The sequence below is a fragment of the Dipodomys merriami genome, unplaced genomic scaffold, assembly GCF_024711535.1.
Source record: "Dipodomys merriami isolate MVZ:Mamm:240054 unplaced genomic scaffold, mDipMer1.0.p SCAF_3, whole genome shotgun sequence".
NCBI lineage: Eukaryota > Metazoa > Chordata > Mammalia > Rodentia > Heteromyidae > Dipodomys > Dipodomys merriami.
The window spans coordinates 91,791,171-91,811,253 of NW_027204492.1; the positions used below are offsets into that span (position 1 = coordinate 91,791,171).

General features: G+C 38.8%; 1 protein-coding gene across 13 annotated transcripts in view; it reads left to right on the forward strand.

The window, feature by feature from the left end:
- The first annotated feature begins 2,553 nt into the window (after positions 1-2,553).
- Cask (calcium/calmodulin dependent serine protein kinase) overlaps positions 2,554-20,083 on the forward strand; it is a 347,639-nt gene continuing 330,109 nt past the window's right edge. For 4 of the 13 annotated variants that reach the window (XM_070040602.1, XM_070040599.1, XM_070040598.1 and 1 more), the window contains exon 1: positions 2,592-2,782. In XM_070040602.1, coding sequence (XP_069896703.1) covers positions 2,724-2,782 — 59 coding nt within the window. In that variant the 5' untranslated portion in view covers positions 2,592-2,723. Of the gene's footprint in view, positions 2,783-20,083 lie in introns of all 13 variants that reach the window. The other 9 variants (XM_070040595.1, XM_070040603.1, XM_070040605.1 and 6 more) reach the window with 6 other exon arrangements.

Consider the following 20,083-nt stretch of genomic DNA (forward strand, 5'->3'; position numbering starts at 1 on the left):
AAAATCTTGTTATTGTAGATCTAGAAACAGAAGACGTTTCCATTTGTCACCATCCATGGTACAAGATCTGAGTGATTTGACTAGCAGAGAAGCTCTGTGTCTAGTAGTAGGAACTGGGAGATGGACATTTGAATTGGTGGAGGGAAAGTCTCATGCTTGATGCTAACTGGAAAATCTTAAATGTTTCAAGGACCCACCAGAGGATACCAAAAGTTGAGTATTAGGTTTGTATTGATTGGTTTAATGAATCAGGGCCCACTTTTCCAGCTTATTTATAATTCCATGTCATACTCACAAGTGCTACTCAGTAGTAGAGGGGTGGATGACTCTTGGAAGATCAACTATATCACATATATACTTTACGTCTGTAGGTGAGGAAGTTGGGCTAGCTGACCCTGAAGACTCCAGGTGTGATCCCATCTGCAGAGAGCACACTTATCTTTGCAGTTGCCCTTTTTTTACTCACCATGGGGTTTCTTTTCTGTTTTACTTTATCATTTTCCATTTTTACCTCTGAGTAGAGATCCTTGTGAAAGATAAACCACAAAACAGACAAGCCCTGACATAGCTCAGACTTGGGCTGGAGAAAGGAAGTGAAGCTAACAGGGTGACTAGTGAGGGTTGCTGTGCACTTCAGAGTAGAACGGAGTGAAGCTTTATTCATTAGGTGAGATGTAGACATGTCATCTTAAGATGTCGACGTTTCACCTTAAGATGTCGACAAGTCACCTTAAGAGAACTGTTGGATCCTCCAAGAGGGCGATAGCTCTCAGGCTCTGAAGCCCCTTTCACTAGAGAAGGAAAATCTTGTACAATTATATTTTCCTCCTATTTGTATCTTTAAACAAAAGGCTTAGTACCTAAATCCTTAACTGGTAAGTCTCTCAGCTTCACGAGGGAGTGGTCAAAGGGTTAGCAGGAGAGGTTTCTAAAGAGAAAAATAGTTTCTACCCCGCCCCTCCACTTTGGAAAATAGTATTAAAATTTTTTTTTACAGCACTGAGAATTTTACCAGATAATTTCTGGAAGCCGATTTATGAACTAATCAGGCACTTTTGCTGTGCGGAGGAACAAAGACTTTTTTTATTGGTCTTCAACTGAGGCATATACCTGTCTGATGGCGTTGGCTCATTCTGCACATGCTCAGTTGAACAGAAATCTTCATGCTGAATGCAATGTAGCACAGAGGCTACACCCACAATCTCCCTCCCTTGGCTAGCCCTCTGCATCCACTTCTCTGTGTTGCATTTTTATCCTGACAAGTCGAACATTTACAGAGCAAAGTTGATGCTGGGGGCCTAGGGACAAATATATAACGGGGACTGCCTTTCTGATTGTCTCTAACAGGGATAGAATCTACCTAGATATTTGTTGAGTTTGGAGTAGGACGTGGGAGAAGCCGGTCTCTAGATTAGTGTTTATTCATGTACACCTTCTTAGTTTTTTTTTTTTTGGTTTGGTTCTTTTATTTTCCAGACAATTCCACTCCTCAAGCTCTCATATTCACTAAGGAATGACAAGGGTGGCACTAAAAGCATCCGCCGCCAAGAATAGTCTTGAGCGACAATCTCCATCTCCTCTTGCTTTCCCATTCATTACCACCCTTTTCTTGCCCCCCCCCCCGCCCCTCGCAGTAAAAATTGGGACCGGCTTCCTACGATTACAAAAGAAGAAGGGGGAGAGCGGCCAGAGTTCAGAGGATCACGTCGAAGAACGTGTGTGTGTGTCCATGGACCTTTTGTCTGGTTTCTTTCGCAGGTTAGTCGAGGCTGGGCTGGGAGGCGATGAACTCCGACAGCCCCGCCTTACCAGCTGCAGCCCGCGCACCCCACTTGCCAACCCCCCGCGCCCTCTAGATTCCAGAAGCCCGCCCGTTCACTGTGACGTGGCCCGCGCCGCACGCATGCGCCTTCCGGCTCGCTAGTCCCCCCCCCCCCCATCCACGGGCCACCACCTCCCTTCGGGCTGGAGTGGGCGGGGTCTGTGGATCTGGCAGCCGCGCGGGTTGAAGCGGGAGGAGGGCGTGTATGCGCGAGGTGGGTGCGCGGGGCTTGCGAACTCGTCGACTGCTGAGGCTGAGGGGAGGAGCTGAAGGCGGCGGCCGCGGCTCCAGCCCGTGCTGAGCGCTAGTCCCGCGAATCCCCCTCCCACTCTCGGGCGTGCGGGCAGGCGGGCGGCGGCGGTGGGAGGAGGAGAAGGAGGAGGGAGCGTCTCTGCCGCCGCCTCCTGGTCCCCAGCGCCGATCCGCCGCCGCCACCTCCCTCCGCGGCGATCCTCCCTCTATGGTCCTGCCGCGGCCCCCCCCTGTAGCCCGAGCTGCCCGCGCCGCGCCGGAGCCGTCCTCGGGCAGAGGGAGCGGTCGCGGCCTCGCAGCCCGCGCGGGCTGACGAGAGGAGAGTGCGGCACCGCGCGGTCCCCCAGGGTCCGCACAAGCAGCAGCGCGGCCCGAGCAGCGCGAGGAGCAGCGGGCGGGCGGGCGGCGCCGGGCCCGGGCCGCCCTCGCTCCCACGCCCCGGCCCCGCCGCCCGCGCCGGGGCGGTCGCCCGCAGAGGAAGGCGCTGCAGTCTCCGGGCCTCGCGGCCCCACTCAGTCGTCCTCAGCACCGAGGGTTCGCAGGTCCTGCGGGGAGGCGGCTAGCCCGGAGCCGGGCACTGAGCTCTTGGGCGCCCCCCACCCCGGTTTTCTGAAGCCCTCCACGCTGCGGCCGCTGTCCCCTCCGGACCATGGCCGACGACGACGTGCTGTTCGAGGATGTGTACGAGCTGTGCGAGGTGATCGGCAAGTGAGTCTCCACGCGAGGGAGCGGGACTGTGGAAAAATGCATTTCAGTCATGTCTGGGTCCTCCCGCACCCGCTCCGGGCCTGCCCCTTGCCCTCCCTCCCTTTCTCCCTCCCTTCTGTCTTCCTCGTCCTCTTCACCCTGGAGTATTTATAGACGTGTACCTGGATCTCTTGCCAGGAGGGAGTCTGGGGGGTTCCCCAAAGATCCTTTGAGGCCAAGGAGCCGAGGTCGACCACCCCATAAGGCGCAGGGCTGCCTGCCTGCATTTTATCTGACGGTTGCACAGGGACGTGGCAGAACTGATTTTTTTTTTTATAGTTGCTTCCTAGGAACACTTGGGGTTATTGTTACCTTACATATATCATAGACCTTTTTTTTTTTTTTTTTTTTTTTTTTTACGAAAAGAGCATCATACATTTCGTCTGCTTGTGTAGGGAGAGAGAAAGAGCGTCTCAGGGTTCTAATTGTGGGGTGTGTGTCTATTGTGCAAGATATTAGACAGATGCCTTTGTGTTCACCCTATGGCCGGATTGGAGGGGGTCATTTCAGATGGGTTGCGTCCAGTTCCAGTAAATTTTTCACATGGTGTAGATGGACGTAGAAAGAGTTGTGGACACCCGAATTTTTAATGCCTCGTTATGCAATGACTGTTCAATCAGTGCTGGAGGCTCTCTTCCACTGTTGTCGGGATGGTGGTTAGCGTGGTAGAGCCGTCTGCTTTGAGTCACTGGGCTGGTCTAGAATATAGAACTGACAGTCCAAATGCTCATCCTTTCATCTGTGTTGTATAATTACTCTAGGGAAAAGCAGGGAATCAGATTAATCACAATGCTGATTGAGAATTGAATCTGCAGTTCCTCATCTAATTGTCCATTCCTTAAATCTGTTTTGAATAGTTTCCTTTTCATTCTTGTCAAACAATATTCCAAGCGCACGAGTACTGTTAATTTGCTTGTGAGGGAAATGCTGGCAATCTGAAGTTGATTTCCTAGCTCAGCGTGTATGCCGTGGCTTTGGAAGTTGAGATAAGATTTAAGGGCAAATTTTGCTTATTTAATAGCTACCATTGGGATATTTTACCTCTTTTCGGAAGCGGTGCTTTATTGTCTATTTTTAAGATCCGCAGCTGGAAAATGAAACGAAGACCTTAGAGCAGTTGGCTCTATGTCTTTTAAGTTGTCTGCGGTACTCAATTGCAATTTGTTTGAGTGCTGATAACTCATTTTTTTTCTTCCACATTGAGGTAGTGTTGCCTCACATGGTGAAATTGTGGGTAGGAGCTTGCTCCACACTTTACTCAGACCCAATTACTAGGAGAACACGTTACTCCTTGCCCCTATTGTTTAGTGACCAGTCTGTCTGTTAGGAGGAGGATATCCAAACGTGTCTGCTAAAGTCGTTGTGGAAGTGCCCTGAAACCAGCGCTGTCCAAAAGATATGTAATGAAAACCACATATGTAATTTAAATTTTTCTAGTAGATTTAAAACAAATAGGTGCAATTAATTTTAATAAAATATTTTCTTTAACCCCATAGATCCTATTATCATTTCAGTATGTAATAAGAAAAAAATGTTGAGCTGTTGCACATCTTTTCATTCTAAATCTTTGAAATTCAGTGTGTATTTTTACAATGACAGTACATCTCAATTTTGATGCTAGAATAAAATTTCCCCAGAAATACTTGATCTGTATTTAGGTTTCATAAAATTTGCATGTGCAAAAGTATATTCACATACCCAAGTTGTTCCAAACATACCTGAAAGTTTTACAATAGCCAAACTCAGTATTTCTTTTTGCATTTAAATTTAATTAAAATTAATTAAAATCCTGAATCCAACCTCTCAGTCGGACTGGCCACATTTCAAGTACTCAATACCCACATTTGAATGACACAGTTCTAGAGAGAAAAATGTAGCAAAAACCTCTTCGGTTTCATCATTGTTGGGAGCTCTCAGTGAAGGTAATTTAGGTATTTTCCCAAAGCCCCTAAATAGCTGTATGTGTGAGAGAGTGATATTTGTTTTGTCTTAGTTCTAGCTGATGTAAATGAGCCAGCAAAGTCATAATTGGAAAATGTGAAATTAAAATGTTAATTGTATTGCAATGATAGAAAGTAACCATTATTGAATCAATTTTGATGACTACTTCTGATTCCTTAAGGTCTGGAAGGGTAATAATGTGATCACCTTGATTCTTGAAAACGGTCAGCATCATGTTAACACAGTCAGAATTCTGCTGACTTACAATTGATAGAATATTTTCAAGGAAGCACTCCTGATACAGAATTAAATTAATCTCTTCTGTTATTTCACAGCTGCACAGGGAGGGAGAGAAAGCTAATTTTGTGATGATAGTTATTCTATAGCTAGCTTCACTACTATGAACTGTGAAATCTCATTCACATCCTACAAAATCTGACTTGGTCAGTGCCATTTATAAAATGCCATTCTGTGTGAAATAATGAATGCAAGGTAGCCTTTGTGTTAAAGAATGTAATGATAGTGTTTCTCACCCTGTGTAAAGGTTGAAGGTTTCGCCGGTAAATTGTCTCAGTATGTATTGATCCTGAAATTGAAATGCATTTGAGATTTTCTTTCAGAGATCTTGACAGCATAGGTTTAACTTAGAATTTCTTCAATTATGGATTTAGACAGAAAGACCTCAAAGATCTTCACTTGTACTAAAAACCTTTTTGTTAATTTCAATCCAACATCTATTGAATTTGTTTTATATCAAATTAATATCACAATTTTTAACCACCAGGTCTTAATAGGTTTAAATTTTACTAAGACACTTTAAAATGCATTTCACTTTTCAAGACTAATTGGCCACCCACTTACTCCCCTGCCTCCCTATCCACCTACTTATCCACCTACTCACTCATCCACTGTGTACCAAGCTTTACTTGATGTAAAGGAAGGTTCCAGTTTAATTTAGATCCTTCACTGTATATTTGCCTTGGTTGAGAAGACTTGAGGTATTTGCAGTGTATTTTCTTTCTAGTGGTTTCAGCCTTTACCCTTGTTAGTATTATCTTGGAGAGAACCATGTATCTGATTAATTATACAGATTGGAAGGATGCCATTTCTTTAAATAAAATTAAAATTCTGTTCCCCTGTGGTTTTTTTGTTTTTGACAGTCTTGCAGAAACTCTTTTGAATGCCTATTGTTTCCATAACAATTTCATACAATATATTTCAGCTTACTGAAACAAATCTCCAGTAATAGGACCTTATCATAATCCCCAAACTACTTGTCTTAGCAAATGTAGCAATTACTGGAAAGGAAAGGTATTGTGCAAATATGGGATAATGACTAATTTTTATGTCATGGCCATTTATTGAAGCTTTTACAAATTTACAATTTTGTAGTTAAATGTACAATCAGTAATATTACATGAAGGAACTTTTAAGAGGATTCATCCAAATTAAAACATAGAAAAGTGCCAACTTTCTGGCACAGCAGTTTCTGTGAAAGAGAAGAGCAAAATACTCATCATTCTCACCTTATGTAGGCTGCGTATTTGTACTGGTATTTAGGATATTCCACAACTTGTAACTTGACTTTCCTGTACTGCTAGACGATAGACTAAAATTGGAATAATGCAGCATGACCCTTGCTCAAGGATGACATGCCAGTTTGTGAGGCTTGCTGTATTTGCTTACACCTCCAGAGCACTTATCATATTTAATTACAGTTACTTATTTATGGGCCTCTCTACCCAGTTAATAGGGAGCTTCTTGAGGACAGGAAGTGGATCGTATACATCTTTCTCCATTACTTACTATACTACCTGCAGTGTAACACTCACTCATTAGCTGTGGAATGAATTGAGGGGGTTTAAATAAAGCCTCATTAAAAAGCATTTTTATCAACCGTAGAGTAATAATTGTCTCAAAAGGCTGCATTAGTGTAAAGTGGCAGTTCTCCACTAGGCTGTATATTAGAATGACGAGGGGAGCTTTTCAAAAGGATCAATGCCAGAGCTCTATGTTAGAGCAGTGAGGCCAGAATCTCTGGGAGTAGGTCATGTCACTGGCACTTTTTAAGCTAAATGATTCTCATGTGCAGCTATGATTGAGTCATTGGTTTAAAACTTAGATGATGGATGTAGTATTTAGGAACTGGCTTAAAAGAAGATTACAATTCAAAGTAGAAAAAATGTTTTTTGGTAGATATTGAAGGTACTAGATCAAAACATGGATTTTTATCTTAGATACACTTGTGTTTTTGAACCTCACTGTGTAAGAATTTAATTTCCATCTATGTTTGGCTTTGATTTCTTGGGCCTTTTAAGATTCACATTGATTTATGACACTCATCTAATACTAACGTGACAATTGTGTGATGTTTAGAACAACACAGAACAAGAATTGCTTCAAGAACAGTTGATGGCTTTTCACTGTAAAGGCTTAACAATATTAAGAAATTTATCAGCTTAGTATGGATTGTGTTTTCACATACACTCTATTAAAAGTCAGTGGTTAAGTTGTTTGTACACTTTAGATTCCATACTTGTGACTCCAATAATTTTGTTTTGCCAGAGAATCAAATTAAATGCAGCCTTGATGTAAATACTGGAATAATAATATACGAAGTATATAATTCAACATAGAAAAAATTCGGCTTTACTAATTTATACTAATAACTATGGTTTACATGTGTGTTGACTGGCTTGGTGACTTGTGTTTCTAGTGCTACAGGAAGAATGTTACATGCTGTTGGAGACTCTTTGCTGGAAATTTTACCCAGACATTGTAGGCAAGCTAGTTTTTGATGGTAGGAAAAGGTCAAGTGTGAACCTGAATGAACTGAGAATTTTCCAGAAATGAGTAGTGTTCCATGAAAAGAGTGTGTGGTCACTGTGACAGCCAGTGTAGAAAGGTAAATGAAACACAATCACTAGCCACATTGTTGAGAGCCTGGAGACTCCAAGCCATGGGGGTTCAGCTATACTTCCATAGAGGAAAAACCGGTTAGACACAGGATTTGGATTCCTACAGGTAGCAGGCCTCGCTGGGAGTAGAGAAACAATGCTGATTCTTGATGATGGAGTTTGATTGGGGGAATTGTTGGGGAAGGGAGTTAGCTGTTCAATAGTTTATATGTTTATTTTTTCCAGGTTGCTTTAGAAGGTGACATTTGGAAATTGTCTTCCTAAATACTTTTTATGACATGCTTGCATATGCTTGACATATACATCCATCCTTCTCCATTTTTTTTGTCGATTTGTGGGACTTGAACTCAGGGCTTGGGCCCTGTTGCTGAGCTCTTTTACTCAAGGCTAGCGCTGTACCACTTTGATCCACAACTCTTTCAGTTTTTGAGTGGTTAATTGGCTTTTTTCCCCCTGGCTGGCCTCAAACCATGATCTTAGCCTCCTGAGTAGGACTACAGGCTAGAGCCACTGGTGGCCAGCTTCCTTTTTTTTTCTTATATTGACAGCATTTTCACCCAATGAATTGTATTTATATTGTCCCTTCTACATTGTTACTGGATATTTCCTTTTCATGAACAACTCTTCTAATTCTAGTTGTAACTATACTCAACAAATTAATGAAGCAGACATACCACTTTTTTTTTGGTACTAGTCCTACGCCCTGAACTCAAGAACTGGGTGCTGTCCCTGAGCTTTTGTGCTCTTAAGGCTGACCCTATCATTTGAGCCACAGCTCTACGTCTGACTTTTTTTGTGGTTAATTGGAGACAAGAGTCTCATGGACTTTCCTACCCAAGCTGGCTTTGAACCATGATCCCCAGATTTCCGAGCCACAAGAACCCGGCTCACCCGTCACTTTTTTGAGATTTGTTTGAATTGTTTTCCTTTTGTGAATGTTTACACATTTAAGTGTGACAAAACACTATGTTTAAAGGAACTTTGACATATTAATTTCCAAATTAATACCTAGTGGCTACTTTATAAAGGTAATTAGCTTTCTAATGTTAGGTGGTTTGTGTATATTGTCTCATTTCATTTTACCCATTTTTCCAGAGCATACTGAGATCAAGAAGGGATACTTTGCATAAGATTTCATGAGAGTACAGTTGGTTCTAAAGTCTTGTGGTTGCCTTCTGATTCAAGTTGTAAAAATACTACATTGAGATTCTTGGACTCATCTTCATTTTCAAAGTTACTTATTTTTACTGCAAATTTTTTGATTGTTCAACTTTCTAGTTACATTTCTCACCCTTCCAGAAGAAGGCCTATATACTATTCATTCTTTTATTGATTTCTTTTGCCATTCTCTTTAATGAATCATCGGCCTTTGTCACCAAAGTAACCAATTATCAATGTGTCCTTTAGTAGTTGAAATATGGAAACTTGTCCATCTATCCAGAATATAATTGGTTTTGGAACTTCCTCTATTCCTTTTACTCTTCCAGTTGTTCTTTCCAATTCCTCTACCCTAACAGACAAAATACAATAATTACTCCAAAGTGTCAAGTGTGGTTTTCAGAGATAGGTGTTTGTTGGCGGCGGGATGATTTATACAGGGTAGTTATTCCTATATCCTGTAGTAAAAGCACTGAAATTCTGCTCTCTGTACTGACTCACAGCTTCTGAGTTTAAGTATCTCAGCTGTCAACCAGCATTGCACACTTAATTAAGAGACCAAGTTACCACTTCAGAGCAGGTACCTGATCCATCAGAAAGCTGATGGGATGTGCGGCTTTGACATTTGGGGGTAGGGGCAGTTACATCTTGCTTAAAACTGATAATGCAGATTTTGGATCCACCAAATATGGCTCTGGATTTATACAACTGGGTATAAGATGCTGTAGAAACCACTCCTTTATCTCCTGGGGCTACTGTGCCGTTACTGATTGTAGAGCTCACATCAGTATAAGGAATCTGTCTGAATTTTTCTACTGGAAAGATTGTATTTCTAAAGCCGGGTTCACTTGCAGTTAATGTACATTTTCAATTTAACACATTTTACTACTTTATTTTAACTACTTTTTATAAATTATGAAATAATACATATTATAAATTTTAAAATGTAGGTGATATAAATAGTGATTCTCTGTCGTCTCAAATTTCTTTCCCAATTCTCCAGAGACATTGTTCAATTTCTTGTATATATTTCTGGAACTTATTTGTTTAAAAACCAAAATGAGATCATGTTTATATACTACATTGGAATACTAATTTTGCATTAAAGAGCATATCTGACAATATTTTGTTTTACTGATTCTGGGTCCTGAACTCAGGACTTCATGCTTGCTCAACTTTCTTGTCTATGCTGGCACTGTACCAATGAGCCACACCTAGTCAACTTTTTGCTTGGTAATAGGAGACTGAGTTTTGCACTTTTTCCTTTTTGGGCTGGCCTAGAATCACGATCCTACAGATCTTAAAGTCTTGAGTAATTAGGACTATAGGTGTGAGCCACTGGCACCCAGCTTTCCAAAAAAATTTCTATAGCCAGAAAGATTGTATGTGACTCTTTGTGACCTAGTCTTCCATGGTATGAATTGATAGCTTTTACTTTGATTTGAGTGCAAATCATTTCTAGTTGGACGGTACCAGCCCAATTAGTCTGCCCAGTGTTAGACTGGAAATTGGGTGAGATCCATGGAATGACAGTGATAGACTGAGAATGATCTGTGTGGAAGTAAAACTGAGTGAGTTCTTAGAGCTTACCTGAGCTGTGGAATTGTGATTTGAAATATAACTCAGAAGACTCAGGATAGCAGGGCAGCACAGATGTTTCAAAGAGGGGAACATCAATAATGTAAAATGTCAACTCATTGAGGATAAAGAAAAGACATGGCTATAACATAGGGGCAATTTAAAGCCCCTATTAAAATGAACATAATGGGGGCTGGGAAGGTGGCTCAGTCTTAGAGTGATTGCCTTGCATGCATGAGGCCCTGGGTTCGATTCCTCAGCACCACATAGGCAGAAAAAGTGGCTCTGTGGCTCAAGTGGTAGGGCACTAGCCTTGAGCTGAAGACCTGAAGGACAGCGCCCAGACCCATAGTTCAGGCCCCATGACCGACAAAAAAAAAAAAAAAAAACAATAAAAGAATATAATGTTTACTATTCACCTTGTGGTGTGTCTGAAAAGCTGGATTCTGGTTTCAATTCTGTGCATTTTGCTAATTTTATAGTATGTATAAATCTAAAAACAAACATACTTAGGACAAAGAAAGATGTACATTTTTTCACCACAATTGTATCTTTGTAGATTTTAATGAATGGCTTTTAGATAAAATCATTTGGTTTTCCTAAAATTAGGTCATTTTTATTCCTAGTTTGTAAATGACTATCAATTTAAATGAATGCCTTTCATGAAGTGAAAAAATAAGTTTTTGATGTTTTAAGTTCACTTTAAGTTTTTTAGTACTTATCATAGGATATCTTAAATTCTTCCATAATATGAAACTTGATTCTTGCATCAAAGGTTTTGCCCAGGTTGGATGAGGCTAGTTCTCTCTTCTCCTTTCTCATTTGTCTTTCCTCCACTGTCTTAACTAAATTTCTTTGTTGGCTTTTTTCAGTTGTGTGCACCTATTCACAATAGAACATGATTACTTTATTACACTTAAGCCAATTTTATGTAAATACAGTATTTGACTTTTTCTTGAGCTCTTGCACACGCTTTTTTTCTCCTTAATCATCTTGATTACTTTTACTGTACATTTTTTAGCTTTATAAGTACTATTGTGACTATATGATTTACACATGAAATGATTAATCTGCCTCTTTCCTGTAGTTTAGTGATATTTAAAATGTATAGATTACATCTGCATTTAGACTTTTGACCTTGAATTAAGAGTATTTAGGTATATTTAAATCTGGAATGGAAGTATTGCTATTCAACAATATGTAGACTTTAGTGTTTATTAAATGAAATGATTTTATTAATTCCATTTCAGACACCTCTAGCCCTGGTAGGTTACCATTATATCACTGCTATTTTATGTCATATAATTTGCGTTTTTAGGAAATAGCATATACTTCCAGTCCATAGTATATAATTCTCTTAGAACATGTGGACCACTATTGTTTTATCACTTGTAAGACAGCCTCCCCCCCAGAGATCTGATGTGGTAACTGAGGGCACGATGTGGCCATTTTCTTCTTGTTTGTAGAAGAAATGATAGCTGCTTTACAAGCCATTTACATGGACTAGTGATTACAAAGTATAGCATAAGTCTTTTTTATTTGTAGAATGGCTCTGAGATACTCAAATTACTTTTGGCAGTTATGTACATAAGTTTCAACAATTTCCAAATGTGTTCTTTCTTGGTACTAAACACAGGCTCTTTTACATAAATACTCTGATGAAATGAGCATTCTTTCTTCTATGTGTGTAAAATTGTGATGCTAACATGTCTTTGTCCATTTAATTTCTTTCTCTGTGCCTCTGTTTCTTTATCTGTAAAATAAGAATAATAGTATATGCCACAGCAGGGTTGCTGTGAGGATTGAATAACAAGAACTATGGAAAATGTCTAAAGGTTGCTATTATTTTGATTGTCACGATTACTATTCACCAAACACTTGGGTCTTCTGGTCTCAAGGAGCTCTCTGTGAGAAAAGATGGCAGTTAAACCCAGACCGAATCTAGACTGAACATACTTATGAGGCAGAAGTCACAACTGATTTCATCACATGCTTATCCTTTGTACAGTTCAGTCACAGCACATATAAATACTCTAGTAGTTGCTGAATAAGTGTGTTAAGTAAGAAAACCATAGAATGTGTTGGGGAGATCTTGAAAAAGAAAGTGATTTATCAGTCTTCTCTTGGGTAGCTCAATCTTCTGAGGGCCTGTTTTCCTCATGTTAAAAAGAAGCAGAAGGTAGGTAGGGAGAATTAAAGAAATCTTATGGACATTTTAAAATATATTTAAGAGCACTTTGTGGATTTTATCAAAACGTAACTGCTTTGTTTTTAGTTTACAGACTTCCATAATTTGTAAATCTGTTCTATGTTATAATTTTACAGTTATGTGAAAAGCTCCAATGCTTATGCAAAAAGATGAAATTTGCATTTTACTTTTTCATTTGGGTATTTGATAGGTTAACTATTCATAATGTAAAATTTCAGGGCTGAGAGCAGGAAAATCTCAGCCTACATATTTAAGACCCAACTACACACAGGATATGTGAATTTTTATAATATTCTTGTACACAACTTCCCCAGATTTTATTATGACAGTTTTCTGTATCTTAACAGTGGACAAAATGAGATACAGTGACCCTAAAGTTATAATCTGGGAAGATTGGGCACTGAATCTACAATTACCTAAATTGATAGAACAGCATTTTATTCATATTGTCTTCTCAGGTACAAGAATGATGCCGTTGGAATTAAGAGGTCTATTTAAGCCATTTCTATATAAAATACTTACTACGTTGGCTTCAGAGAACAGTAAAAAGTATCTTTTCCTATGATAACCTTTGGACAATATTATTTATACCACATTATTTAGGTTAGAAGTTTTCACTGACATCCATTAGAGCTATTAATTTGAAAGCAGAATTGTCAGACTTTATGTAAGAATCTCTATCGGTCTTCTTAGGCTTAATAACATTTAACTGTTTTTTTTTCCCTAGCAGTACAACATGACATTGAACTTGAGATTATCATTTTAACAAATAATTTTTCTTAATCACTTGTAAAATAATTAGATACTTGTAAAATAAACAGGAAGCTGTTTTATGAAGACTTACAAAGTTGTATTTAATGTAAATTTGAAAAAAATATTACCAGAATATTCAGATCACAAGTTAGAGTGAGAAGGTAATTATCTCACATTATAATCAATGTATAATATTTTTAAAGCATACTAGTAAGAATGGAAAAAGCTTCTACCATCCATCCATATTGTAGGCGATGCTATTTTATAAAAAATATTTCTCATAATGTGAAGATGATCTGTGTAAATGTTTATGCAAACTAAACCATTTTCATTATACTCATGGCATAAAATAAAAAGCTTTGGAATCCTGGAGAGGGTGCCATCTGAGGCTTGCTGATCTATTTTTTGGATTATTTTATATTACTGTTTCTCCTGTTGTTGGAGCTTCTATTATACTGCTGGTCACATTTCACAATCTATTACCTGCTTGCACTAATGGTAGAGAGAACTTTAAATTGACATCTGATTAACATTTAGGCTTCTTGGTTAGACTTGCCTAGGTAGCTTCAGAATTCGGCTTACAATATGAATATGGATTTGAACATCTTGTGAGAATATTTTCCTCATGAAGAAAGTTGGATTTGAAAAATGTAGGGAATTTTTTTTATTAATTGTGTAATATCACCATTTGGTTTGTTCATCCTCAGTTTTTTCATCTTGTAAAAGAAGGATAATAATAAGCTGTATTATCAATTTCATGGCATTCTTATAAAAATGACACAATTCTTAAGTCTTAAACTTCCTTTATTCAGATGAAGCACTTACAATTAGAAGTAGGCTTTGTTGATTTTCTTTCATTTTTCAAGAATCATTGTCCTTTAAAACTGTCTTTATTTTCTTTGATTTTTAGACATTAATACTTCTTGACTCTTTCTAGGATCTAGAACATATTGCGTGAAAATATTGAGTAAAGAGATGTGAGGGTCAATTGTGTTTATTTAACAACATTAATGGGGCAGTAATGAATTTATATTGAAGTCAAAACAAAGCAGAATAATCTCAGCTAGTGTGTTTCCTGTTTCTCTTTAATTCTAATTGGGCCTTGAAGTTTGGAAAATCCTAAGTGAGAAATGTTTATGGCCAGTCAGGTATGAACTTAGTGGCTTAAGCATTCCCTTTAGTATGTAAGGTCTAAATCAATGGATCTCAAAGGGTGGAATCACCACCTGACTAGCAGCAGCATCTAGATGCTTGTTAGAAATGCAGATTCTCAGGCTCCACCTTGACCCCACAGATCAGAAGCTATATCTGTTCTAACAAGCCCTCTGAAGGAATTCTGAGGCACACTAAATTTTGAGAACTGCCAGTAAACAGTGTATAGCTAATATGCTGAATTGGCCCACAGCCTGCATTGTCTATAGCTGCTTTCATGGTGTAGGCAGAATTTGAGAGTTGAGTAGTTTTAACAGAGACTATATTGCCCACAAAGCCTGAACTATTTATCATTTGCCCCTTTAAACAAAAAGCTTACTGATCCCTGCTTGAGCTGAAGCCTTGGTATTGTTTTTCTTGTCCATCATTCAGAACTGCTAATAGCTAAAATGATTAGGTAAACACCTGTGTCTGCTTTTATATTTCTACAAACTTGTTCCTCTCTCTGGTATCAAATTATTAACTTGGTGACTAGAGAATTGTGAATGAAAATAATATACTACTGTGCCCTTTTCTTTTCTGCTTGGTAATAGTGGTAGTCTGTTTAACAATTCTGTGACCTTTCTCACTGATTCTGTGCTGATAAAGCCTCTCTTTTTCTGTGCTCAAGTGTAATCTAACTTAAGCATCTACTATAATCTTCATTTCTCCCAGTTGTTCCTGCCTTTCTTACTCCTCCTCAGGAGAATGCCTACCTTGTGACTGCCAAGTTTAGGAATTACTGTGAGTTGTTTGATATGTTCTAAGCCATTGAAATAGTGTCATCCTACCTAGAGCATTGTTATCCTGTCCTGGAATACTGTAGTTACTTGAACTTCACCAGGATGTTCTGTGCACATAGATATTGTGGACAATCTTAGACTTTTTACTGGGAGAGTTGCTAGCCTTCTCATACCCAACCAGCTGATTCTATCTGTGGGAATGTCAGGTGGAATGCACTTTCGACTTTACTTTGTACTTATTCTTTGGCATTAAGGTAATTGGTGGCAGTATTCTAAAATCCATGAAGAAATTTTTACCATTGTTCATACTAATGTACTTCTACTTTTCCTGTCTACCCGTACCACTGAAGAAAATGTAACTTTTGAAAGAAAGGCTTTCTCATAGTCTCCATTGGCTCTCACAGCAATAAGGAAAAGTTGTTTTTGCAGTTAGGATTCTATGGTTGTCTTTTTTCCTTAAATAGTTGATATTTTTAAATTAGAAAGCATGACTTGGCTAAATGGTACTGAGCTATATTACTGGTGAGTTTCTCTGGTCCATTATTTTTCCCCCTATAAATCTCTGTGTTCAGTACTTGGAAGAAGATTCTGGGTAAGACAAATCAGTCAATGAGATTTGAGACTGGAAATTGTTGTATTAGCCCTTTCATTTAGGCTTTACCAATCAATTTATAATTTTTATTCCGCTTACTCATCCCAGAGGTGAGGTACAAAGGACTAGGTCAAGCAAAGGCCAGCCTGTATTGCCAAGAGCAACCCATCTACCAGTGAATTTGAGCTTTACTGTTTCTTGTAACGTAGGGTTGAAATGCAGTATTTTAAAAATTAAATTATTTAGAGCAGTGAATAACATGTGAACTCTTTTTAAAAGAATAGTGTTATTGTTGCTACCCACAGGAATGATCAGAAAAACCTAATCATTTCTGTTTTATCTACCTGAAATAGGGGTCAGGAGTGGGTGATTATGAAAGCATAGGAAATCACACCATGATTTAGGCAAAACAAATACTTGGGTGAGACAATTCTTCCCCTTGTGTGCAGAGGCATCTGGGCCAATGTACAGAAATGCAGGTAAGATCTAATAATTCTCCTCACTACCTTGATAGCTGAGTGTGCTACTTCTAGAGTAGCAACTGCTGTAGAGAAGTTCTGCCAAATTTATGGAGCTTGAACCATTTAAAAGGCTATAATTAATGTTCAGATTCACACTTTCTTAGGCAGAGAGTATCATTTAAGGGTATTCATGCTGCAGTATCAGATAAGGTTAATTATGAAGTATACTCTGCTACTCTCCTTGTGACATACATTTATTGGCACTTGTGTACTTTTATTGTCTGTCATGAGGCCTGAACTCTGGGCCTGGGTGCTGTCCCTCAGCTCTTCAACTCAAGGCTAGCACTCTACCACTTGAGCCACAGTGCCACTTCTGGCTTTTTCTGCTTATGTAGTGCTAAGGAATTGAACCCAGGGCCTCATGCATGCAAGGCAAGCACTCTACCACTGAGCTACCTTCCCAACCCCACTTGTGTACTTTTAAAACCATGCATTTCTTTAATATGTATTTTGAATCTCATTAGGTCAGGGTTCTTGGCTGTCATAGACATTGCTGTATCACCAAGGACATACATAGTAGCTGTTCAATATATGGTTCAGCCAATTTAAAGAGGGAAAGGAAGATGGATTAAACACGTTAAAAAAAAAGTTTGTTTCATAATACACAAAGGCAATGTTTGTATTTTCCTACTTGAAAATCATCTAGACCTTGTAATGGCTTTTTGAGATGGGTTATTGGACATAGAGTTCTATCATAGATACTAAATGTAATGGTGGAATCCTGAATAATAATTAACTTTTCCTTATTGAGATGTATAAAATCATTGCTATAATTAAGCCAAATAAAAGTTTCTAGCTGGGTGCCAATGGCTCACAACTGTAATCCTAGCAACTTAGGAGGCTGAGATCTGAGAATTGTGCTTAAGCAGAAAAGTCCATGAGACTCTTATCTCCAATAAACTACTAAGAAAAAGCAGAAGTGGAGTTGTGGCTCAAGTGGTAGAGCACTAGCCTTAAGCACAAGAAGCTTAAGGACAATGCCCAGGCCCTGAGTTCAATCCCAAGGACCAGCAAAAAAAGTTTCTAGGTTTGAAAAGGAATGGAAACAATAGTAAATAAGATTAATAACTGGTACATGTGATCTTCTAAAACAATTTGTAAAATGGAGTTGGTATATTCTTATTTTTTTTTTTTTTGGGTCCGGTCATGGGGCCTGAACTCTGGGCCTGGGCACTGTCCCTTAGCTCTTCAGCTCAAGGCTAGCACTCTACCACTTGAGCCACAGCGTCACTTCTGGCTTTTTTCTTTTTGCTTATGTGGTGCTCAGGAATCGAACCCAGGGCCTCATGCATGCAAGGCAAGCACTCTACCACTGAGCCACCTTCCCAGCCCCCGGAGTTGGTAAATTCTGTCTCATAGGTTTGATATAATAAGGTGATGAATATTGGAGCTTTGCCAAGTCTTCAAAAAACATGAGTTGTTTTTTATCATCTGTACTAAATTTTGAGAACTTCCTAAGTGTCAGGCTATATGCTAGCAGGTCTCTTTTCTCATATCACACTGACTCCCTTTTATTCCTCTTCTTGGTGAATCACTGGTGGTTCCATGTGGAATATCTGGAGTGAGTCATGAGTTGGACTTGACTTTTAGCCACCTAACCAGTCCTGCTTGACCTTCACCAAAGGTAGGCATACTAACCGTTAGCAAGATGTGGTTAGAAAATATAAGATGATATTAAGTGAAATGAACCCAAGATAAGGACACAAATATCTTTTTTCTTTCTTGCTATTGTTTCTAACGCATGTATAATGTACCATGTGATTTTTTTTGTTTGGTTGTATGTTCCTCCCCACGGTATAACCCCTGTTTTCACTGTATTTGATGTCGGTGCCCTGCATCTTGTATATACACTTCTCTAATTCGGGGAGGGGAAGGGAAAATACAAAATGTTTAAATAGGGATACAGGTTGACCTATTGTAACAATGAGATGTGCAAGACACTATGTTGTGGAGGTGGGAGGGAAGGGATGGTAGGGAAAAACAAAGGTGGAGGCAACAATGCTCAATAGGAAATGTACTCATTACCTTGCTCATGTAACTGTAACTCCTCTGTACAGTATTTTTACAATACAAAAACATACAAAAAATTTTAAAAATGGATTGAATAGAACTTTCTCCAAAGGTGATTTACCCATGAAAAATGCAAATCAAAAGTGCAACTAGATACCATTTTGCATGCATTAGAATGGCTAGAATAGGAGATGCACAATGACGAATGTTGGCGAGATTGTAAAGAAATTAGACCTCTCACTTGATGCTGGTGAGAATATAAAATAGAATAGCCACTGTGGATAACATGCTTACAAGTTCTCAAAATGTTAAATGTAATTCATAGGTGACTCAGCCATTTCACTAAGTATATATCCAGGAAAATTAATAACTTATATACTAACACAAAAATTATAGATAAATACTCAAGCAGCATTATTCACAATAGCCAAAAGGCATAAACAACCCCAGTGTCATTGACAGATGAATGGATAAACAAAATGTGCTTTTTATTTTTATTTTTGCTGGTCCTGGGGCTTGAACTCGAGGCTTGGGTGCTATCCCTGAGACTCTTTGTGCTCAAGGCTAGCATTCTTGAGCCACAGCACCACTTCCAGCTTTTTCTGAGTAGTTAATCTCAGATAAGAGTCTCACAGACTTTTCTGTCTGGACTGGCTTCAAACTGTGATTCTCAGATCTCAGCCTCCTGAGTAGCTAGGATTATAGGTATGAGCCACAAGTGCCTGACAACAAAATGTGTTTGTTGTACACAATGGAATATGGTTTGGCCATAAAAGAAATAAAATACAAACACATTCTTTAACATTAATTAACTTAAAAAACATTATGGTAAAGAGTATTTGAGGGGGACCTCTGAAAGTGGAGAGGGGGAAAGGTAAAGGTTCTGGGGATGAATATGATCTAACTATATTACATAAATCTATGAAAATAGCATGACAAAATCCACCGAAAAAGGTTAAAGGGGAAGGTTAAGAAAGTATTAGGGTGAATTTGAAGTACATTATACATGCTGTGTAACTATCACAATGATACTTGCACAATTAATTTACACTAACGAAACATTTAAAAAGAAGAAAAAAATACACTAAATGAGAGATGACAGATGCAAAAGACAACACATTGTATGATGCCATTTATATAGAATGTCCAGAATAGGTAAATCTATTGAGGTAGAAATTAGATTAGGGTTTTGGGGAATAGAAACTAAAGAGTGACTTCTAATGAGCATGAATTATCTTTTTCAAGTTATAAAAGTATTCTAGAATTAGTGCTTGATGATTTAGGTACAGCTTCATAAATACAGTGAAATTCACTGAATTGTGTACTTTTAAGAGATGAGCTTTATGGTATGTGAATTTGTATCTCAATAAAAGATGTTATTTTAAAAATTCAGTTCCTTAGTCACACTAGCTACATTTCAGTTGCTCAATAGTGGGTAGCACAGATTTTTACCATAAGTTCTATTAGGGAGCATTAATGCAGATCTGCAAGTTTCATTCAGGGATTTTAAAAAAGGAAAAGAAGAGGGGACAGGAGGGAAGGTCATAGTAAAAATCATAGAAAAATGAAGACAGATTACACTTTTGAGAAATGATATTTGGGGGGTAGTTTTACATACCCCATTGTCTCTGACATTAAGAGACTCCCA